The 24,954-nt window shown below is 40.6% G+C and overlaps 2 protein-coding genes across 2 annotated transcripts; one reads left to right on the top strand and one right to left on the bottom strand.

Moving 5' to 3' along the window:
* Nucleotides 1–3,070: 3,070 nt before the first annotated feature.
* On the bottom strand, nt 3,071–17,106 carry eif3s10 (eukaryotic translation initiation factor 3, subunit 10 (theta)). Its single transcript, XM_083694613.1, has 23 exons — nt 16,953–17,106; nt 12,364–12,554; nt 12,129–12,265; nt 11,273–11,436; nt 10,644–10,843; nt 10,304–10,512; nt 10,035–10,206; nt 9,525–9,629; nt 9,341–9,439; nt 9,013–9,129; nt 8,516–8,701; nt 7,995–8,342; nt 7,730–7,834; nt 7,497–7,610; nt 7,219–7,341; nt 6,861–7,014; nt 6,536–6,717; nt 6,193–6,296; nt 5,575–6,044; nt 5,239–5,374; nt 5,069–5,087; nt 3,995–4,151; nt 3,071–3,626 (listed from the first exon to the last, which is right to left on the bottom strand). Exons 1-23 carry the CDS (start codon nt 16,999–17,001, stop codon nt 3,433–3,435), a joined length of 3,735 nt encoding a protein of 1,244 aa, XP_083550739.1. The 5' UTR covers nt 17,002–17,106; the 3' UTR covers nt 3,071–3,432.
* A 2,689-nt stretch (nt 17,107–19,795) lies between these two features.
* On the top strand, nt 19,796–24,895 carry dennd10 (DENN domain containing 10). The gene is made up of 10 exons (XM_083696153.1): nt 19,796–19,920; nt 20,123–20,191; nt 20,540–20,736; nt 20,827–20,906; nt 21,375–21,523; nt 21,678–21,789; nt 22,045–22,145; nt 22,713–22,820; nt 22,918–23,012; nt 23,263–24,895. Exons 2-10 carry the CDS (start codon nt 20,146–20,148, stop codon nt 23,428–23,430), a joined length of 1,056 nt encoding a protein of 351 aa, XP_083552279.1. The 5' UTR covers nt 19,796–19,920; nt 20,123–20,145; the 3' UTR covers nt 23,431–24,895.
* Nucleotides 24,896–24,954: the final 59 nt, after the last annotated feature.

The following is a 24,954-nucleotide window of genomic DNA, read 5'->3' as shown; positions in this document are numbered from 1 at the left end:
ATTATTATTAATATTATTATTATTATTATTATTATTATTATTATTATCATTATTATTATTATTATCATTATTATGTTGATGGTAATAATGATAATGTTTATGACTATTATTATTGTAATAAAAAACTATAATAATAGCGAGATTATTCAACTGATAGGCCTACTTGTCCCATTCATTGCATCGTTTGATATAAAAATCTATAGTAAATGAACCGAGAAGTTGGCAGAGGTGCCTTCGTGGGTCCGTTTTCTATGCAGGACACCAAATTTCCTGTCAGAAGTATGCAGTATTCAGCCATGGTGCGCTGCCGGCCTCCGGTGGACGTCTTGTGAAAGTGCGGTTGACTTGAATACGCTAGTGGTGGTGTATCTTTGCGAGCGCATGTAACGTTTTTTTTAGTTTTATTTTATTTTATTTTATTTTTTTGTAAATATTCTAGCCTACGCAACAACAAACATATCAGATAAATTGTAGCCTAACTGATTATTGATTAGTAGGCAAGCCCTCATGTCAGATCTGATCCAAAAAAGTTAACACCTCTACTTTATCTATTTGCTTATATTGCTGCCTATATGGCACATGTTTCTGCTATTGACGCAGAAATATACACTCACTGAACACTTTATTAGGAACACCTGTACACCTTCTCTTGGTGGAGGTGGTGTAATGGTGTGAGGAATGTTTTATTGGCACACTTTGGGCCCGTTAATACCAATCAATCATCGCTTGAATGCCACAGCCTATTTGAGTATTGTTGCTGACCACGTGCATCCCTTCATGGCCACAATTTACCCATCTTCTAATGGTTACTTCCAGCATGATAATGCACCATGTCACAAAGCAAAAGTCGCCTAAAACTGGTTTCATGAACATGACAATGAGTTCAGTGTTCTTAAGTGGCCTTCCCAGCCACCGGATCTGAATCCAATAGAACACCTTTGGGATGTGGTAGAACGGGAGATTCACAGCTTGAAAGTGCACCTGAAAAATCTGCAGGAATTGCGTTATGCAATCATGTCATCATAGACCAGAATCTCACAGGAATGTTTCCAACATCTTGTGGAATCAATGCCACGAAGAATTGAGGCTGTTTTGAGAGCAAAGAGAGGCGGTATCCAGTATTAGTATAGTGTTCCTAATAAAGTGTTCAGTGAGTGTATATATTAAATACATAAATCTCTCTCTCTCTCTCTCTCTCTCTCTCTCTCTCTCTCTCTCTTCTCTCTCTCTCTCTCTCTCTCTCTCTCTCTCTCTCTCTCTCTATATATATATATATATATATATATATACATATTTTATATATTAATAATTATATATTATATATTAATTATGAATAAATTGTTTTCGGCCTTAAGCAGGTCTACGTTAATGTGAATGTTTGTCGATTTGTGTTGGTGTTTATTGTGACTAACCCATATGTTGCCTGTACCCTGCATGATGACGATGACAATTTGGCTAATGTGTAGCTTTTTGACATGGTAAAATCAGCGTAGGTTAATGTTAAATCACTTTAGGTGTTAATGTGACTATAGGCAACGCTATGCTATAACCTATACGTACACTATCATTTGTAGGTATAGGCCTATACTGGATATAACTTACTTATCCTATAGTCTAGCCCTTTCTGACAAAAAGAACACATAACACATGAAAACAAACAACTGCCATATACAATTTGTTTTTGTGAAACGTGTAGATTATAACAGTTTTTCCCCATGCATTGTTAATTTTCTTTTCACTCAGGGGTCAAGGTCCTCCACCATTGATTTGCCAGTTAGGCTATATTGTGAATTGTACGCCTCTAATATGTTTCCAGGCTACAACCATATGCCATATGTCTAGCCAGGAAACATTTTAGAATAAAATACATAGGCTACACTTTTTCACGGAAGTCATTCATATTTGTATTTATTTTTCATTTCAATAAGATGTAGGCTTATACATCAATAAAAAAATACAACTTCCTCACATATTCCACAAGTTTACACGGTCATCCATCTTCATTGCATTTGTATCACCCTATGCACCATAGGCCTACAGTGCCCTAGGGGCATGGTTTCCTGGACACAGATTAATTTAAAATGTTATTTAGTCCAGGGCCAGGCTTGATCTGTGTCTTTGGACAGTTAAGCCTAGCCATAAATTGGAATGATATAGCCTATAGGCTACTCTACTCTATTGGTTTGAGATAAAAGATGATGAATGAGGCAAAAGTAGTTTATTTTATATCATATTTTACAAAATAACAGCACTTTGTAATATTTGGACAAATTCACTTTAAGTATTAATAATTTAAAGGTTATTATTTGATCTCGTATGCAAAAACGGCATCAAGCAGCACGACAAACGGGAGGTTATCTTTTTGTCGAGCCCCTCTAACTTTCCCACGAATTAATTCATGATTTGCCATAATCATGGCAGCATCAGAATGAAATCAGAAGTGTTTAGAAAAACCCTCCCTTCTCACTTCCAAAATATTGTCTACAGACATCATCTGGCTATACCATTCACTCACCATTGGCCAAGACATGACCCAGACGACACCGCAAAATGCATCCAGAGTTCGTTGTCGCAGGCTTGATGTAATTATTACATGCAATTGATATGGGACCAAACACCAACCTTTAGATTACTATTAAGTGAAGTCGTCAAAATACGTAAATGGGGCAACTATGGACAGTTTCTCAATTGTAAAACGGCTATGTATGAAAATACCGTGAAATAAAAGATGACATTCTACCCTTTTGCCACATTTTCATCATTTGAACTCTAACCCAAGTATGGAGCCAAAATTCCAATGTATCTATGGCACACTATAGTATCTGTAGGCTACCTTCTCAACTACATAGAGAATAACCTATTTCCTTATTCAATCTTGCAGGGAAAATAACAATTACTTAAAAGTTTAGTAATGTTTATTTATTGATAAAAACCAGGAAGTTACAAAAGGTATGTCACAAAATCAGTATATGAAAGATGACCAATTGTAGAAATCATGAACTCTCCTCTAAGTTGTCTAAAGCCTTCACTTGACAGTAAAAAGGGAGAAAGACAAGAGACCAACACCAACTGTTGAGCAATTTACTTTATTAATAAAGGCTTTATCTGTATACAAGCAACTCATGGTTTCAAATATGGTTGAATGTTTTGAGATAGAACCTTACAATGGATATTGAGACAAATTGAATACTCTAAGTATGCAAATCAAATGGAAATGTATTACTACTTATTAAAGAGATTAAGAAGCCACTTAAATCAATCAATGGCAAAAAAAGAAAGTTCATAATCTTTTTTTGGATAATGAACAGCGTAGCAGATTTTTGCCCGAGTTTCATAAGCTTTTGCCAAGGTTAAACCACTAATAGAAGGGGGCAATCAGGGAATACATTAGCCATGTGGGCCATTTGGAGGCAGAAGCATGAGAGGGTGGGATCAGCGGCGGACAGTGGTCCAGCCATCGTCATCGGTCTCATTCTTGATGCGACGAGCGTTGTCTTTGTCAGAGCGCCAGGAGCTCTTTTCACCGTCCACATCAAGCTCCCGATCTCTGGGTCTGGGGGGAGCCTCGTGTTCCTCTTTAGGAGCCTCCCTCTTATCATCACCAGCACGACGCCAAGAGCCGCCTCCTGTGTGCACAGAACATCTCATCTTTGTAATATCTATATTGCCATGAAGCCAACAAATCAGTCTTACTCTGAGCCCAATATGGCTTGCTTACCATACATTATAAGTGAGATTAATGTTGCAAAAGCAAAGAATAAAGTGCAAAATGGTGACACCTGCTGGCAGAAAAACTGAAGTACACTTCAATAAGGTTTTTATTAAGCCACAAAGGATGATGATCAGATGTTAATAAAAACACTTTATATAGCTCATTATAATGGTAGCGTTATACTTTGTCTTAAGCCGTGGCTATGACCATTCAGACACACACCGATGAGTAAGGCGGCATCATGTGACTGATATAAGAGGGAATATGACCAAAGGGTCTTACCCTCCTCCGGCTCTCTGGGTGGGGGTCTGGTTTCACGGTCATCCCTGCGGTCTCGATCACGACGGTCATCCTGATCAGGCTCTTCCTTACGAATCTCTCTCCAGGTGCTGGCCTCATCTGTACCTCCCTTTCTCCAGACTCCTCCTCCTCCTCCTCCTCCTCCTACTCCTCCTCCTACTCCTCCTCCTCCTCCTCCTCCTCCTCCTCCTCCTCCTCCTCCTCCTCCTCCTCCTCCTCCCCCTCCTCCTCCCTCCTCTCTGAGAACAGAGACGCAGAATACTTATAATACCAACATACAACATTTTTTCCATTTTCACATTGGCCTCAGCCCTTCAGCATAACAACTATAAACTTGGAGGGAGGCTAGGGGGGGAAAAAGAACCAGAATACCTAGATACCACAAGTATGTGACAGCATGGGGCAGCTGTATGAAATTGTAAACTGATTATTAAAAATTTCAGCTCTGTAACTGTCATGTTGTCCTTAAAGGGATAGTTCAGGTTTTTGGATGTTATATCTAATTTTCCACTTACTTGGAGTCTTATAGGCTCATCCAGACACTTTTTCCGGTCATATTTCCATTCTTGAGGCATTCTTTGGCTGGCTTAGCCGCTAGCATTAGCCATCCTAGTGGAAGTGATTTGGAATCAGCAACCACTATCTCAGTATGACTGCTTAAAAACATCTCCACAATGAATTCTATAGCCATCTCAAACAGTAAGTATTCTCAGTTTGAATAATATACATTAATGCTTACAATAGTTGAAATAACAAAGTGTTTTCATATCGACATGTGTATAGCCCACAAAGACATGAGATGGCTGTAGAATTTCTTGTAGAGATGTTTTAAGCAGTCATACTGAGACAGTGGTTGCTGCTCCAATCCACTTCCACTAGCCAGGCTGTCATTGTAAATAAGAATTTGTTCTTAACTGACGTGCCTGGATAATAAAGGTTAAATAGCATGGCTAATGCGAGCGAAAAGAATGCTCAAGAATGGAAATATGACCAGAAAAATAGTATCTGGATGAGCCTACAACAGTCCAAGCGGAAAATGAGGTCTAACACAAAAACCTGAACTATCCCTTTAACTCTGGTTGTGGGATATAATTTTGGGAAAATTTCAAAAGCTAAAGTTGGTCTCAATTGATCTGTTCATTCCATCTTAGAGGCGCTGCTAATCATCAACCTTCAAATGATCAAATGATGTTGCCTTATAGAGCACAAAGCATGTCTGAGCTCACTTGGGTTGGCGGCGCTCTCTGATGCGGTCGCTCGGTTTCTCCTCTCCATCTGTATCCTCATCATTGCGGCCGCCGTCTCTGGGAGGTGCCCAGCTCTCTTCCCGGGCCTTCTCCCGCTCCCGCCAACCACCTACACCTGTGGCAGACACCAGAGCAACTGTCCATCAATCCAGCACAACATGCAAGAAAAAGCTTGACAATAACAGCGACAATGCTCATATGAAAAACATAACTCTTACAGAGGGACAAATAACTCAGTTGTACATGACATAGCACCTCATAAAATATGCAACAAAATATTCTACAATGATCCAGAGTGAATGGGCACATCCGTACCAGGCTTGCCAAGGGGTTTCCATGGCTTTGCATCATCTCCATGACGGGCTCCCTGATCATCCATGCCCCTCCTGCCGCCCCTCTCATCATCTCCACCTCTCTTGGGGCCCCAGTCATCATCAACCCCCCGCCTGTGGGCCCTGGGCTCATCAATGCCTCTGCGGGGACCTCTGTCCTCATCCAGGCCTCGCCTAGGACCACGGTCATCATCGAGGCCTCGTCTAGGACCACGGTCCTCCTCCCCTCCCCTTCTCGGGGCACGCTCGTCATCCAAGCCTCTTCGTGGTGCACGCTCTTCATCCATCCCCCTGCGAGGGGGGCGGTCATCATCCCCCCCGCGGCGTGGGCCTCTCTCTTCATCAAAGCCCCTGCGGGGTCCTCGATCATCTGCACCCCTGCGGGACCCGTCTCCTCTTCTGAAGGGTGGCTCCTCTCTATCATTGTCCTCTTTGCCATCCTGTCTCCAGCCACTAGAAAGAAAGGACAGCACAGTTGCAGCACCTCTGAAAAGGGACGGGAAGGTCTGTAGACCATGAACCCACAAACAACCCAATGTGTTTTTATCTAAAAGAGAAAATCCATGTGCAGAAATATCAAAGCAGATCAAGTCTAACACACCTATCAGACACAGGCCGACGCCACTCTGATTCTCCACCCTCTGTGCGCTTCCTCCATCCTCCTCCTCCTCCTCCTCCTCCTCCTTCCTCCTTCTCACTCCAGTCCTGGAATAGAATAGCGTGCCAAACATTGAGTGAGAGGTTTATGAGTTTTTGTGTTAGATGAGACATATAAAGGTATGCGTTTATGAGACATATAAAGGTATGCATTTAAAGGAAAGCACAGGTGAATATATTCCTTGCAGGCACAATGCATCCAAATTTCTTTTGAAGTGAGTCACTGTTGAAAGAGAGCACGCTGTGTGGAAGTGCTATGAACAGGGAAGGGATAGACCATGGACTACCTTGGCTGGTTTCTCCTCAGGGGCCCTCCTCTCTTCCTCCCGGCGGCGCTCTCGCTCCTCAATCTCCTGCTGCCGGGCACGCTGCTTCCTCTCCTGCTCCTCCAGCTTGGCCAGACGCTCCTGGTACTCCCTCTCCTCCTCCTCACGTTGATCCTGCTCAATGCGCTCACGCTCCTCACGCTCTGCAACACACCAATAAAGCACACTCAGAAAACAAGGGCATGCCTACTGAACATGACCCAGAGCTCATTTTCCATTCATATCTAATATTGTAAGCCATTTTGGGGAGGATAGCATTCTGGCTACTGGCTCAGTCATGATGTACCTTTCTTGAGCTGCTCCTCATGAATGCGCTGAGTATCTTCCTCTTTCTGGCGGTAGAAAGCATTACGCCGGTCCTCTTTGCGCTGCTTCTTCCTCTCCTCTTGACGCTTCTTCCTCTCCTCAACAAGGCGCTCCTGGAACTGTTTCAGTTTTTCCTTGGAGGATAAAAGAATGTAACTGTAATTTAGCTGAGCCTACTTTCCTACCTTGTTTAATGTTCTTGTACAAATGGGAAAAAATACCAAGTATTTGATATGGTATTCCTGCTTAATTAGTAACTACTCCTAAACAATGTTGCTCATGTAACTCAAGCATCTGTGGTGTTGAAATGGACTACAAAACCATTCTCATGGTTTTACCTCGTAGATAAAGCTTCGGGCAGCTGTTATTTTGGAAACAAAGTTCTCCTTGTCCTCCATCATCCTGGACATCCTCTGTTTGTGTTCAAGAGCCTTCTCACGCTCCACTTTCATGTTGCTGATCTATAACAAAGATATAGACTAGTCAGACATTACTATGGCACTGTACACTCCAAGTTGTTTATATGCTCAAATCACAAGCCAGGTATATAAGATTGCTGATAGTTTTGATTTACATAGCATGTATAAACTGAGGCGGAGAAGGTTTATTTTCTCACCCTCTCCTCCTCCTGAAGCTCCCATAACTCCATGTCCTTGATACGCTGTTCCTCATAGGCCTTTTTGATTAGGGGGATTTCCTCAAGACGCTTGGCCCTCTCAAAGTAGTCAATCTGTAAAGACCAATCCACACACAAAAGTCACAGCTTTTTCCAGTGTAGTTTTTTGTGTATTTTATATAAATGTGGCGTACACATGAAAAACATTTGTTGGACAATAATTTTGTGTTCACCTTTTTCTCCTGGTTCTTCAGGCGCTCCTGAAGTTCTTTCTTCTCCTTCTCCAACTGCTCCACTTGTTTGGCCATGATGAAGTCAGGGTCCAGCTCCTCAAGGTCCTGCACAAATTAGGTTAACAGTGAAGCTCACCTTCATTCAAATTATATTGTCATGAATTATAGCAAACTTTCAACATCATTGACCTCAATCTGATATTTTAATTTCTAATAGATCATATTATTTTGTCATACTGTAGTGTGAGGTAAAAGTGTAATTTACCTCTATATCGATGTCTTTGAAGGCCTTGGCCCCAAGCTCAGTCTTCTTGATCTGTTCCAGTCTCTCACGCACAGTCTTCTTCTTGATCTGCTCATGCTCCTGCATGATGCGCTCCTTCTCCCTCTCTTTGGCCTCCTGGCGCAGACGCTCCTCCTCTGCCTTGCGGACTTTCTGCATCTCAGCCTCACGCTGCTCCAGCTCCTCCTTCTCCCGTTGGATGTTCAGGTTCTCCAGGCGCTCCTTGCGCTCCTCGATGGTCTGTCTGCGGGCCAGGATTCGCTGGTGCTCCTTGCGGGCATTTTTCTGGTAGGCAGCGATAGCCTGCTGGCTCTGCTCCTCACGCTCTTGCTGGAATCAGACAAATGAGGACAAATTAAACTCCGGAGATGCAGCGGGTGACAGGTATGTTTGAGGCAGAATGAAATGCAATGGAGATGTGGGGGAGTTGGTGTTTCATACAGTGTCATGGCATGTCTTATGTACATAAACACACAATTCTGTCTCCATGGGACTGTGCTCACCAGGATGGAAGCAGGCTTGATAACCTGGATGGCCTTGGCCAAGGAAGAGGACATGGCTGTCAGCTGGTTCCTGATCTGCTCAGAGGGCATGTTCTGCAGGAATGGGCCCACTGGAGAGTCCTCTTTGGTCGAATAGTTCAGGTCTGAGCCAAAGCTCAGGGTTCGAGAGGTATGGTCAATTCGAACCTAGATAATAATAACAAATAAAATAAAAGTAGGCCTCCATTATCCCATCCTGTAGTACAATCAGAGAACATTCAGATTCTGGCTAAAATGATATGTTTAGCTGTGTAAATACTGACTACACAAAAATATCATTCTATACAAATAAAACATCCAGTTATACTTAAAACAAAAACGTATCAAGGTGATCTGTCAATGTTGAGTGTTTTGTACAGAACATTCCATTGTTGTGAACAGAATCCATCTACTTTAGTACGTAGTACTAACGTACGTGTATGCTAAATGACTAAAATGTAAAATGTCCAATATTCTACCTGCAGATCACAGTGTCGGGCAGCATCCACAATAGAGCGTTCCAGCTGGAAGGCATCCACAAATGGAACCAGGGAGGCCAAACGGCTGAACTCAATGCTCTGATAGATTTGAGCAACCTAATATCCCCATGACATAAATAAAAAAAATCAGTGGTTAGTGAAGATCACAATTGGCATACATATTGCATCATTAATTCTATATACATCATTGCAATCCAGAGGCAACAATGGTTTATTGAATAGTAAAGGATAGTAGTCTTAATATGAATTAAATTAAATGCTGTCAACAAAATATAAAAGCAAGGATTCAAAAGACGAAGAAAGTCACCTGCTGCAGCAGTCGGAGGATGGTGTTACTCTGCAGGTGAGGAACGTACTGCTGGAGGTCAGACTCCTTCTCAGCCTGGTCTTTCACCCAGTTCAACACCTAAGAGGACGAGAGCGTGAAAATGACACAGATGAAAATGAATCAAACATCTTAAAATAGCTGTAATTTTAGCCGAGCCAATTACCTTTGTTACTCTTCCACTCAGCTTCAGAGGATGGAAGTCTACCTCCAGCCAGTTGTACAGTTCCTTCACTTCAGGTACAATGTACTGCAGCAAATTAAACCTCACCTAAGGGTAAACATCAACAACAGAGAAAAGAAAATCAAATAAGAAATGCAGTTACTATGGCCTGTTTCTGATCAGGGTAAAAATTGCACACAAAAAACTGGGTCACGGGTCAATGTCATGTTATTAAATCCCAGTGATGGACATAATTACCAGTCAGGGTAAAAACTCTGCCACTATGTAAATATTTCTGCGCAACATAAACTGATATTTATGAATATGAATCGTTTTGATAATGCGTTCACCACCGTGTTCAAAAATCCTGGGGAGAACCCTGCCAGTGTTTCTTTTCATTAAACAAAATTAAATGAATATGTATGTTGTTCACAGGACTTAAACACGTCTAAACACTGACATGGGGAATCATCATAATCTCACAAATTGAAATTAATGATTGTTTATGTGTACCATGTCATTGATGAGGCTTTGGCGGGTTGGTGGGGACTGCAAGCCCAGAAGGGTGGCCAGCCTCCGGTGCTTCTCCACTATTATGCCATCCATGTCCAGGAGCCGGGCGATGTCAGTGCGCTCCGGGGTGATGGGAATGGACAGAGTGGCGAGGAGGACCCTGGTGGACATTCTGGGGGAGATTGAGAAGACAAATTAGCTAGTATCTGCCTGACCTGCAACTAACAAAGGCCACATAATACAGCAGAGACATGTCAGGGCTGGGCTACCTCTGCATCTCCTCCTGGGTGAGGTTTTTGCGCATCTCCCTTGAGAGGTGGTAGAGGCGGTGAAGGGTGCAGGCATGGAACAAAGCATTCCCTGACTTCCAGAACACTGTGGACACCTTGTTATAGTAATTAGCCATCAATTGAGGCTTTGGAGGCTTCTTGGAAAGGGCAAAAAGACCATGGATGTCTTCCACTGCCTTGAAAGCTTCCTGGAAAATGTATAAATCATACAATGTTTCACAGTTAACCATTTGGTTTGTCCAACATATAAAACAATGTTAAAACAGAACACTGCAAGGTGATCATAGGGAGATCTTGGGAAGAAGTCATAGGGGCAGACCTGCCAGAGCTCCATGCTGATGGCACTGTCCAACTGCACCAGGCGGGTCTCCAAGTGCATGGACTGGCTCTCAGGGTTGTTCAGGTTGATGGCGGTGCTCTGGTTGTGGTGGCGCTGGATCTGCCCCAGGTGCATACGCAAGTTGTCACATAGCTTGCGGAACTCCGCCTTGCGAGTGTACTGGAGGCAAAACTTGAAAGCTGTCGAGCACATCACGGCATGGTTAGAATGAAGAGTAGTACTAAACAAATGTACACTACTAACTAATGATGGGCTAAATAAATCATAATCTACACCATTCTCATCAGTCATATTGATCCACCATTGATTTAGTTTCACATTTAAAAGGGACAAATAATTGCTGTTACATAATTTTCATCTATTTTGATCATTATTTCTATGCTGTATTTAAGTTAATGTAAAACATTAGTAAAGCCAGACATGTGTACATTTTATTCCCAGCGATTCTGTCATCTTAATAAAACATTCACAAAGAACATTGATTTTGCTGTCAATCTTATCTAACAGTCATGCTGTAATTCTGCTTCTATGACCAAGATTTTAATTCAGACCAGGCACAGTAAATAAATCAGTGAGAATCTGCTTTAAGTGTGGTAGTATGTGCTTACCTTGTTGGGCAATGTCATGGTAGAGGCGCTCCACCTTCGAATTGTTACGCAATAGGTCCAGGCATTGACGGTAGGATTCCCAAAGAAACTTCACCCATGGAGTAAGGAGCAGACGGTCTGTACGATCCTGAGTGTCTTCACCACTCACAGCACTCAGAAGCACACTACGGTAACATAGGAAGATCACATAGGTCTCAGTACCTGAGCTAACAGAACTACACAACCAATCACTAACCTTGCACATGATGCACACATCACAATACACCAATGTGTACACACATCAGTTCTGGATGAGCTGTCATAAACAAATGTCTCAGCAATTCTAATAGAGCCCAGTCTATATAGCATCATTAACTAAATCAGTAATCTAGGGATTCAAAATCCTTGAGACTATGTACGTCATTTTTAAACCTCTCGTTTTGGACCCGGATGGTCAATATATAGTTCATACAAATATAATCTATGAACTGAATTACTGTTTTACCTCATTTAGCCACAGAGTCCCTAGTTTATCAGCACCAGCATTTTGAAGCAGCAATACTTTAATTTTCACTTTTGGCCCACGTTCCCATGGCTTGGGCTCAGTGGAATCCACAAACATGCACAGACTGCACGGCACGCGATGGGGAACTGTTTTCCCTCATAAGTGCTACTTTTAGAACTATAAGTTGAAATTCGACAAATTAACCCGTAGCATGTCTTTAAAGCGTGAGCTACTTTCTTTCACAACTTAACATGCACATGTTTTAGCAGTCTTAACGCTGTGTGATCATTTACAATGTAAGTGCACAGTCAAACATATGATTTCTTGTATGTGCCCATCACTGTGCATAACAGCAAGGTTCTGACTGCCCACCTCTCTGGAGTCTGGATGTTATCCAGATCCTCAATGTCCAGGACCATCTGCTGGGACTCCCCCTTAGCTGTCTCAGTCTTCTCCTCTGCCAGCTTCAAGTAGGCTCGAACGACATCCTCCAGAGATTTGATGTTCACCTACAACACAAAAGAGAAAATTCCTGCTGTTGGGTGACTCAGTATAAATAATTAGTATGCAACCTTTTGTGGCTGACAATAGGTGAGCTTTCACGTACCTGCTGACAGATGTTTTTGTACTGGTAAAGGCCCTCCTTGGCCAGATGGCTCTTGCGCAGATCCACACAGAGCTCCAAGTACTTGAGCATGATAGGCTCGTGGATCTTCTGCCATGTTCGATGTTTCTTGCTCTTGATGACATCATACAAGACATCCAAAGCTGGCTGTTTTTTGCCAACCTCCAAGAACTCTGTGAAGATAATGTGATTGGCATGAAAAAATGTCCCTATGCACAAATGATTGAGAAAATGTAATAAATTGCTGTAAACAAGAAACTAACTTTTTGTGTGTCAAAATGGGTGAAAACCCCAAAAGATATTTCGGAGTCAAAGAAGTGCCACCACCATTATGTTAGCTAGATACTGTACCTAGCTATGCCTAAACGTGCAGTAACCAGCATCAACATAATATGTGTCATTAAATAATAAGTGTACAGTAAATATGTCCCCTAGAAATTATGTAGCGCCCCTCCTTGTGCGAATTGGTGACAAGTACGACTGAAAAGTTACCAGAACAGTTCTTATTTTATTCATTAATCAGTCTTGCTTCTTACAGAACTGAGGTAGAATGAGACGTTACTGGAGCTTTTAGTTTTTATTTGATTAATTTCCCAAGGACTTGACAGTATTATTTGAAAAGGCTCTTTGCACTTAGCGACGTCACAAGAAGATCATTCTCACTGCAATGCAGAGTTACACTTAGTAGAATCAATTCAGTTGAGGCTATAATATGAAATAGTATAATAGCAACCATAAAGTGAAAAGCACAACTATATTATTACGATGGTAAACAAATCACATATCTGACTAGTTTGTTGGGGAGCCAGGGGAAGGGTAGGCCTAGGCCTATTAGACTAGTCTAAAGCCAAAAGTAGCCTAAAGTAATATAATAGCCTAATAATCAACAATGTCCAATGCATGTTTTATTATTTATATAAATTAATTTAATTCACACACTCTTAACTTACTCATCTCGTTCCCAGACACCATAGCCATAAGAGCTTTTAGCCTGGGGCTAAGCAACTGCTTACACTTGCGCTTTCTTAAGTGGGCTAGCACTGACTTTAGCCCAAGGCCAGTTGGCCCTGTTCTGGAGCAGGGTTAGCAATGTCTTTCCAGGTAGTCCTGGAAATCCCCCAAACACAATGCCAAAACTAGCCAGTGTGAAATAGGATCAGGGTTACCTGCAATGGAATGCTATCATCCAATCACACAGCTGCACCATTACCATGGCATTTTCTCTGAACTAATTTGTTTTCATGGTGAGCTGCTAGAAAACAGTTGAGTAGTAGTTACAAGACTCAAATCCAATACGTTTTGTCTCCTTGACCCTAATTTTGCCCAGTATATGTTTCCTTTTGTCTATAATTTGCTGGTTTTGGTGCCGATGGCTCACTAGCAAGCTAGCCAACTTAGCAAGCTAGCATGGCTAGAATGGTCACATGTTGCTATGGTTATTTCAGTTAACCCAGGGCTTCGGTGCACAAGAGTGAATCGTTAGCTTAAGGTTAACACTAGAGCCCGACTGATACCTGATTTTTGGGTCCGATAAAGATAATGGGGGGCAACATTTTTTTCGTATCGATTGTTGATCAATAGAACATTTATTTATTTTATGTGCAGTTACAGTTATACTATGCCAAATGAGAATTTCACATGTTCAGTGCACTGCATATTGATATCAGTTATTTGCTGTTCAATCTAAGTTGTTGTGACACAGTTTGGTCATCCACTGAATAATTTTTTGTTATACTCAGTTATATTTCATTTGCAAAAACATACAAAATATATTAGCTTACCCTTATATATTAGATTACCCTTTTGCCTATTGAATCTATAAAGCTTTAGGTGAGCTTTGTTGGAATATTTGCAAGTTTCATAAATTAACGAAGATCAGAGGATACAAGTTGTTTACATAAACAATTCATATTTCACTGCCTAAATCCCTGTATAGACAGCCTTCCATATAGGCCTACTGCCTTGGTGAGTTTTGAAGCTGATCGCAATGTGCAAGCGGTCTTTTACAGCTGATGCATCAAAAGCAAAATGGTGTTGTGTAACTTGGTTGGCGCAGAGTATGTTTCTCTATCTGTAAATTATGCTGTGCGATTACTACTCGCTGACTGTGGCACTGAATTATCACAAACATTAGACAGTTTAATGACTCCAGGTGAAGTCAGCAACAAGCCAATGTACTCTACTTCAGAAATCAGAAGTTCAGACAGTCATAATTAGCCTGTTGTAGTTACTGTAGCAAGCCCTACCATTAGCTTATGCAGTTTCTCCATATTTTTCATTGATCTGCAGCAGTGATCTCCAATGTCACATATTTGTTTGACACTACCAGAAAATGTTCACAGAGCCAGCTTGTTCTAATTAGTCCTATGGCAGAATACAGATAACATAGAGCTAGCTGCACTAAATGTTAAGCCTAATACAGAGCAAGTTAGCTAGCTAGTTAACTAGCCACGCTGTGTTGCTGTCCCTGACGCCCTGGTGCTGAAAACGGACACGTGGTAAACTAGCTGAAAACTTCACACAAACCATCATAAGCCAATGGACCTCATGTATGTCCAGTTTAGGCAAAATCCTGAAGACAGCGGGAGAAAAATACTCCCGACCGGAAACGATTTACAAGGGTAGGAAAAAGCCGAAGTTGTTAGTGCAAATAGCCCATTGGCCAAAGGTGCGATCTGAGGTGCGCTCTCCTCTTTGCACCCTTTCATGACGTTTCCGCACCATCACGAAATTAATCGGCTTCACCTCTAAACTCCTCAACAATCACTATGGCACAATTGGGTCAATAAGTGTAATTTTGTAAACGTCCCATCTTTATGGCAAGACATAATTCAACCAAGTGGTCAGAATTGCCCCCAGTGGTGTCGGAGATAAATCGTGTGAAACACGAACAAACAGAAGAGTATGACATACTTATAGGCAGACAATAAAACGCAAATATTTTGGTCTCAGCTGGTCAACTGCCACAGAACCCAGCAGTCGGTCACAACACTAGCACGAGTGAACTGATTAGAACTTCTCCAACCACAAATGTTACTTAGAATTCCACTTCACTTGGTGGCACCGAAATATCTCTGCACTCTTGCTTTTATTTTTCAAGTGACGGGATGTTATCAGAAGCTACTTAAGACATAACACTGTCAGTTGAGATTACACAGATAGCTCCTTCTCACTCCCAGTTAAAGTAAGACGAGCATAACAAGGAAATGCATATCGATTGAGTTTGAACGTTTTGTTGCGTTCATTTAGATTGAAATTGTGACTTGACCCGATCAAAATTCACGCCGTACACGTTCGCGGTTTGCATCTATATTCCTATTAATCGGTATAAATGCTCGTAAAACACTATCTTGGCTTACAATGTTTCGATCGTTTATGACATATGAAAATAACCTAAATAAGTTGTGGGTCAAAATTAATACATATACAATTACAACTTAATCATATTTAACCTGGTCTCCTTTGAATCATGGTATATATGCAAAGATAGGTCTACAAACAAACCAGGCCATATTTAGCCATATAAACAATTAGCCAAATTTCACCTCAAGTTTATTCTGATATACCGGTAGCCAGCTAGCCTGTTCCGGTCACTTCCCAGTCGGGGCTTATTGATGAACATCTGCCTGTGCTGGCGTATAACGAAGCAGCGGAAGGAAAGCCTAGTAACCTGGAGCTGGCAAAAGTATACATTGTTATGAGGTCATAACAATCAGCTTAGTTCAAAACTGTTATCAGTCTTTTATGTGAATAGTTGTGCTCCATAGCCTGCCTTGTTTTAGAGGGGCTGATTGTGACGTAGAACAATTGAGTTCTGATAGAATGTCAACTCTCTCGTCGTACAGCTTCTCCCAATACAGTTTATTGGCACAGACAGGACGAAAACTACCCCTGAAATTGACCACTTAATTGCAGACTACAAAAAGCGGGTTTAACAGATGTATATATATTTTCGAATATGCATACTCGGGCACGTCAGTGACATAGCAAGACCAAATGTGTCCTACAAAGCCATTGGTAAATTGTTCATGTGTCCTGCCTACATACGAACAGACAGAGACCGACAAAGACAGATCCCCTCCCCGATTTCATCGTGGGGGACAACAATTGCTAGCTATGTATCTAATTAACAATTTCGGGTTAATTCTTCACCATATCTAGAGCTAGTTGGTGGGAGACTGGAAGTGATTAAACTAAGCTAACTAGCCACCTTAGCTATCATGAACCTGGCCTGTCATCAGTTGAAGATGTATTTCGCTAATAATATACAGACGTGTCGTTACATGCCGTGATCTGATAGCTAACGTAAGAGGTGTTTTCCGATTATAATTAACTGACGATTTTAAGCTAATTGGCATGACAACATTATTTCATTGACGTGGACCAAGTACAATTCGGAGGCCTAGTAATGACCATAGCCTGAATGTTTCTGTCCCTGCAACATGGCTTCTCCGCCATGCTCTACACGGTGAAGGCAACCATGGCTAGCCAACAATGAACACGTAACTAGGGGTTAGCTGGCTGGCTAGGTAGCTAACGAGGAATGACGTCTAGCAAACGACTCTACTCACCGTTTGCTCGTTTTAGAGCGTTCTCCGGTCGTTGGAAGTATGCCGGCATTTTGATGGCTTGCTAACAGAACTTATTGTTGGTTGTGTTGGGTGAATTTCACAAATTTCACCAGTCCATCCGCGCTAGGCATTCACCCGCCCTGACAAGCTCCTGAGAAAGGAGGACCTCGTGAGCAGACCACATCAGTGACGACATAAGCTCCAGTATGAGCATGATGTATATCACATAGATCGACAGAAACACATGTGAGGGAAATACATTGCGAGGATTTTCCTGAAAGAGGTGTACATTAAATAATATCAACAATCTCTTATTTAATCAAATAGTCTGAGGTGTAGTTGATTTATCTTAGAGTTGGGACTATTCTACAAAACGTCCAGTGTCGACTCCCAGGCGAACTAAAACTATGCTTAAGCGCAGGTTTACTGTAGTCAGGTTGACTGTAGTATATGCCTACAGATTAGTTTGTTCGGATCAGATGTTTCAAAGTCACAGTCTGTAATATTTCTAGTGATTTCAATGTCAATAATGGCTTCAAAACATGTATTTTGTTGTTCTCATGGAATGTTATTCCTGAATACAGACGTATAAAGTGGTATTTGCAGGTGAAAATGGGGGTGGTCCAGTGGGCTAGCACCATGGCCTACAGTGCACACATTTGCCCATGTCGACATGGGTTTGAGTCTGGCCTATGCCCTGCTGACATGCCCTCTCCTCCTTACTTTCCTGTCTCTCTCCACTGTCTCTCAATAAAAAGATGACAAATATAAGAGTGGGACTGCCCCACTCAAAAAATAATAATAAAAAAACTAATCAATCTGATTTATTTCCAAGGACAGTATAAAGGCCAATATATGGTTAGTATGAGGCAAATACACAAAGTATTCAATTTAGGCAGGAATTGGTGAAAGGGCTGGCTATGTGTATCATTTATAGTGCTAGCAGGTTTTACAATCAAAAATGATGTCTTACATAGAGACATCGATTTTTAGCTTTTCTCTGCATTACTTCAATGTTAACTGTCTTCACTGCTCCTTACTGAGGTGCGCTCTCTGCTGCCACTGCCATAGGAACTGCATATTTTACTCACTTGAATGGGAAAGATAGGAAGTGGGACGGCTCTGTCCTTGGAAGGTCTGTGTTAGTACTATCTATTCTATTCTATTTAGTGACTTCTATGTTTTTACGATCGTGGTACAGTAACACCACCAACACCACAGGTGGCAGCAAATTGCGAAATCCCCCTGGTTTAACTACACGTACATGTCCTACTAGCTTCCTAGACCTGTGTTCTCTGAACGATAATATTCCGCACTTTCCAAAAATAAGACTTCCGGTTTCGTTTTCGCGACTTAAAAATAAAAGCGCGAGGTAATAGATCACTGTAAAGTGATGGGATCACAATATTCAATAATACTTTTCATGAATTAAGGAAATATTACGTAACAGAAAGTATGTACAATTTTAAAAAGACTTAAAAAAACAACTAATTTACATTATTATAATGTACATATTCATGTCATTTACATAGGGCACATATAATGGACTGTACACGAATAATTTCCCAAGGTGAACATGATTTCTATTACTAATCTACATAAACAACACTTTTAGTATATATATCAAGTGAGTTTCAACCATGAGGTCATACAAAGTGTTCTTGGTCTTTTACTGTGGCCCAACAGTTCAAAGTGCCTTGTCTACACTCTAAAGGGAACACATAATGGACTGTACACAAATCTTTTTCAAAGGCTAAACATGATTTTTACTATCGATCTACTCAGCAGCACTTCTAGAATATGAATCAAGTGAGTTTCAACCATGAGAGGTGCCACACAGAGTGTTATTGGCCTTTTACTGTGGCCCCCCAAAAAAAAAAAAACATAATTTTGTATATGTTTTTATTCCTTTCAGAACTTCAGGAGGTTTTCTGTACATTAGTTATAGCAAAATTTGTTGTTAAACACAGTGGCTTTCACGGAAAGTAAGTGTGTGTACTGTTGTCTTTCCTAATGTAAAGAACATCCATAATGACTGCATATGGTTGATATTCTTTGCAGATTTATGCCAATTACTAACATGACTCCCTCATTAGTCAGTATAGTTTCTTTGAAATAAGACTTTTAAAAAGTAATATATACACCACCAATTTACTTCTTATTTATAGAGCTCATATTGTTTTTATGATAAAAAAGACACGCACACAGTTGAATGCTTCCATGTTTAATTTCCAACGTTAGGACCTAATCGGAGAAACCATGAACAAATTTGTTCACAATGGAATGCGAAAGAGTCTTTTGTATGACTTGTCAGAACGAAAAATTACTTATTTTATAGAATTAAAAAAAAGTCAATGCCATAATGAAATGAAGGCTTATGATTTCAAATGAAAAGTATACTTTAATGAGTTGAGTCTAGAGGTGGCACTTTGAACTGTTGGGTCACAGTAAAGGGCCAAGAACACTCTGTATGACACCCCTCATAGTTGAAATTCACTTAATAGGTATACTAGAATTGTTGGTGAGTAGAGTGGCAGTAAAAATCATGTTTAGCCTGAAAAAATGATTTGTGTGCAGTCCTTTGCAGTGCAGCAGTCTTTCATTAGGGTAATTAGGATATTAGAAGAATTACAAATCCTTAAAAAACACAAATAATACATGGAGAGGATTAGATGTTTATTTCCAGATATAGTTACATATAATTTGTGGTTCCTTTATCCATATTTAGTAGTTCTAAATGCTTAAACAAGTTTAACGTCGGCGCTTTTATTTTGAAGAAATCCTCATTTACATACACCCGAGTATTGTCGTTTACGAAACACACCTGTTTCCGCTCTTGACATCTCGAAAGGAAGAAGTAAAACCCAACTGAAGAAGAGAGGAAGAGAGACTTGTTATATTTAACTTATTTAGCTACTACATTTCAATTTATCTAATTTCTTTTTGTATTTCTACATTTACCTCCTGTGTAGGTCTTCCCGTCCAGCACATAATACGTGTCCAGTTAGCTAGCATAAGTTATTGTTAGTGTGGAATCGACTTTTTAATTCCTCCTCAAAATTGTACTGCAGTGACAGTCGATGTTGTACGAGCTAGACTGTTTAGTGTTGGATTCTCATGACATGTCATCATGTTGTTAATGTCTCTAATTGTATTGTGAACTCCCACAGTTTACGACAGAAGGGATGGGGATATGGCGGCACCTGAATCTCAGCTCATATTAAGCGTTGGATTAATTGGTACGGCATTTAAATTAGACTTTCAGCTCATTACTTACTTTATGTGAGCGAGCTATGTAGAGATTGAGTGTTGCGTGTCGAAGATCGGAAGCTACTTGCCTTGACTTCACATTATGTGATATCATGTGATCACGTTCCTTGCAGTTTGAGCTTAGTTTCATTCAGGAAAATATAGATAGAGGATTGGGTTGTAATGCAGGTTGTCATTTATTTGTGATGACTGACACAATGTCTGGGCCTCTATCTGTATGTTTAGTTTAGTTTATTTATTTATTTGAACATAAAAGAGAGGAAAAAGTAAACTAGTTTTACATTGGATGCTGTTTGTTATTATTTTCCCCATTACAGAGAAAGATGTGAATGCGGACACCTTGTGGGTGTGGTGCTATCCTTCTGTCAGTCCAGATCTTCGGGAGGTTCTGCTGAATAAGTGTTGTCTCACACAGGACAGCCAGGGGTTGCACACGTTTGTGTTTGGCCAGTTCTGCCGCACCTGGTACTACATATCTACCATAGAGGTGCAAGAACCGACTCCCCTAAAGAAGGTACAGTTACATTTGAGATTCTCAAGTGATTGATTGAATTGCAACCAAAGGATACATTGTTTTCATTGTTTTCATGTTCTCTCTGTTTAGCTCACTCATTTTTCAATAGTTGTCACAGCAAAGGATTTCAACCCTGAAAAGTATGCAGCATTCAGTAGAGTACTGTGCAGGTACAGTATACTACACCATTATTTATTAGATCCCAATATGTTTCTGGCTAATGTATCTGCATAACTCCTGATGCAATTGCTCTAAACATATAAATGTGGTTACCAATCTACAATAGAATATTAATTCCACTAAAATAGTCTTTCTCTGCTGGTTGCCAAAATTTGATTTCTTCACAAAGATGAAACATACCCCAGCTGGATAGACAAAATGGATTGTTTGTATAGATTTGAAATGTCTCATGATGTGCTATAATGTTATTTTAAAAGGAAGTATGGTCCGCACACTCAAATGCTCCACCACATATCTTTATTTACAAACTACCGTCTTAGTTTGTGAATAAAGGCATGTGGTGGACCATTTGAGTCTGCAGGCCCTACTTCATTTTAGAATTTTTTCGGCCCTGCACCCCACTAAAGGATGTGCGTTTTGATCACACATCAGTGCTATGATGTTATGACATTGTTCAGGGTGTACATCAAACATGGGAGCCCAGTGAAAATGATGGAGGGATACATTGCAGTCCTCACCAAAGGAATTTGCCAGAGTGATGAGAATGGCTCATTTCTGATTAAGGACTACGATGTCAGGAAGGCCTACTTGGTAGGCTCAGTTAAAGGTAAAACATACAATTATAAGGACGTGCCATCCTTGATTGTTAATAACACATGCATGACATCATTAAATTTCCTCAGTTTAGCTAAAGAAGCATGGTCTCTAAGAAGCTGAATCCATTTGAGAACAAAGGTAGACCTGATATGATTCGATTTCAGATGTGGTTTCACAGTTTGGGATGGAGACCATCATCCTATATACAGCCCTCATGCTAAAGAAGAGGATTGTGGTCTATCATCCTCGTGTTGAAGCACTGTTGGAGTTCACAAGGTGAGAAGACATGCAGATAGGGTTTGGGTCAATCCTTCTTATCGAAATATAGTTGAAACTGCAACCAGCAGCTTAAACAAATGTTGCATTTTCAATTAAGTCAGATCATTGTTCTGTTATTGTAGAGATTTGGATAACAGTCCTGATTGGCTTCATAACCGTATATTATAGATAACAATATTTTTACTTTTGAGAGATCATTAATAAACATGATATAAATCAAATTCACAATTTTCTTCTCTTCTTTTTCCATAGAGCTCTTCCAGCCCTGACTTGGCACAGGAAGGACTGGTCCATTCTGCACCCATATGTCCACCTCAATGATAGTGAACTGGAGAATCTCAGGATGTGTTCTGGTGAGCAAGGCATAATATAAGCATATGCAACAATTCACTTCCAGTAAATGTATTTGCATGTATGTATTGTAAATGTTAAAGATACACTGATACTATTATTGGAGATACTCAGCCTAGTGATATACCGAGTATTGTTAGGAGTGAGGTCAGTGCACCTACACACACACGTTTTGTTTTGTTTGTTTGGCACATTGCTGTTGACGTGAGTGCACAGCAGGAGGCAGCCCCTCCTGGGGACTCAATAAGTATGGCGACCCAGGAAGTGGGAGGGGGAGAGGAGAAGAGCGGGAAGACTGAATGGTCCCTGTGTGAAAATCTTTTAACTAACCCACTGGGATAGGGTTAGGAGAAGGGTGGGGTCTGTCTCGTGCCAGGTTACATTTGTTGCCACACTACACTACAGGTCAGGTCTTATTTCCCTGTAGATTGCTACCTGGTAGGTAGGATACAAGCTAGGGAGACTATAAACTGACAGTACACTCATCCTCCATTTGCGCTGTGCTCCTGAAAAGCCTCATGGTGAAGAAATCAATCATTAATGCACCCATATGCTCATTTTCTCTGTAGGATATGTGGCAGGATTCGTTGACCCTGAAGTGAGCAACAGAACTGACTTGTTCGATGTCTATGTGAACCTCCCAGACAGTGAAATCATGGTATCCCAGAGTGCCAAAGGTTGGTGTCTGTCTGTATCTGGGCCATGAATGTAACTAAGGGAGAAAAACCTAGGAGGCTAGTGCTATATATGTTTCTGTTGCCTATCCTTCCACAGAGGCCATGGCTATGGGAAAGTTGCACAAAGACATTGGCCACTTCATTGTCCAGTCAGCAGAAGATACTGATAGAACAGATGGGCAGGTAATCAAGGTGAGATTGCACTCTAAACAGCCTTATCATTCACCTCTCCATGATCAGGGAGAAACTTGCAGTATGTATCACGAGAGTGGTCCAGGGCCATAACCTACAGTGCACGCTTATGCACATGATGGGCGGCATGTGGGACTGCCCCACTCTTACTTAAAAACTAAACAAAATGTTGCAACAATGTGCAAGGATCAATCTGCAAAGCAATGAGGTTTTCTTTATTCTTGCTGAAATTCAACCTCCTTTTTTTCAGGATATTTCAGTAAAGACGAGGGAGATCCTTGCTAATTTGATGTCCCTTGCAGAAGATGGCGAGAACTCAAAAATCACTTTGGAGACCTTGAAGCAGCGTCACTTCCCACCTGCAACTGAGACCTTCCTGTTTCACTTGGCAGCTGCTGAGCAGCTCCTCAAGATATGACCCTTGCCTTACAACATATTGGTGTTAGGTCACTCTGAATATTAACATGGGTATTTTTCTATATAATTATGCTTATAGATTGATAGAACTTAATTTGTCCCAAGGGGAACTTTTTTTGTGGAGCGGTAGGCTACAAACAAGTGTTAGCACTAATCCGCACCACCTTAATACCAATTTATGTTGCAGTATTTAACAAGGGTGAAAACATCTCACACCCCTCATCACCCAATAATTATCTATTATTAAAACGTTCATTTTTCATATGGAAGGGCCATGGGAAAGTCAAAATGAGCTGTCAGTCACTGCATTCCTTTCTGTCTTCTATTATTTTGTGTGCTATTGCATGACACAGTTTAGGTGATATAGGAGTTTGAAATTTAAATTTTGAAGGTAAATGTTGTTGGTCTTATAAGGATATTTACTTTCACTTAAGAGTAAAAAAAAGTAGCTCATAAAAGAGTACTTAAGTTGTTTCCTGGACTAGGACACCTACTGACATCAATTTTAACTAAAGTAACAGTACTTTCACATGAGTATGAATTTTCAGTACTCTTTCCACCTCAGGCTGTTTGATGTGTTTCATCAAATTCAGTTATTAAATTGGAACATGCCAGCTTAATACATAGAGTGACCAATTTCTTTTTTACTGTCTTTTTATGTCCCTGTGCCGATGCACATTCTGGAAAGTGGAAACCATAATAAACGTAACATGTTGGTTGTTAGTTGAATGAGAATTCAGGTGTTAAATATTTCTCACACAAACTCCTGAATTCCTTAATAACAATACACAGTTAGACCACTTGTTACAATGTAACAGAGAAATGAGGTACAAGAACAGATGTCTTACTGTTATGATAACTATACACCAACTGAAGGAGCCTATCATGCTCACAAGGGCATGGTTGTTCAGTTCCCCCAGGTGCAGAATGTGTTGCTTGTGAAATTGTGTGAATATAAGCACTGCAGTGTCTTAAACTGTCTCATAAGTGTTGGGATCACATGGATGTAGCCAAAGATTAGAGACTTTGCTCTAGCAGACCATGGAATTCAATGGTTTAGCTGTGTTAAATCATCTAGCTAACAGCATGGTCTACAATAGTTAAATTATATTTTCCACAAGCAGCATGATTTATACTATTTCAGAATCAAATTAATGCATTCATGGCGAATGTAAAATATGTTGAAGTATGTAATTACAAATGCAGTGTGTGGGGTTGTGAATATATATTGTATAATGCAATACGAGCAATTTCTCACTTATACTTCACACATGTAGGTGTTCTAATTGTCTGAGGAGAGTAATGTTTTATTTTGCAGTTAATTCTGCAGCTTTTCTAACCCAGAGCCTTCTGACAAGCAATAGATAGACAGTGAAGTCTGGAGCCATAACTCATCTCTCTCCTACCAAGCAGTCCTTGATTTTTCATATGACAGGTGTATCGTTTATCAAATTATGTTGCATACCTGCTCATGATGCTTTTTTAATTTATTGATGTGTTGAAAACAATCTGGAAGGCCTTGTGT

The sequence above is a fragment of the Argentina silus genome (assembly GCF_951799395.1).
Source record: "Argentina silus genome assembly, chromosome: X".
In the NCBI taxonomy this organism is placed as follows: domain Eukaryota; kingdom Metazoa; phylum Chordata; class Actinopteri; order Argentiniformes; family Argentinidae; genus Argentina; species Argentina silus.
The sequence above is the reverse complement of the archived record's forward strand: the minus strand, read 5'-3'. Positions and strand labels throughout refer to the sequence as shown.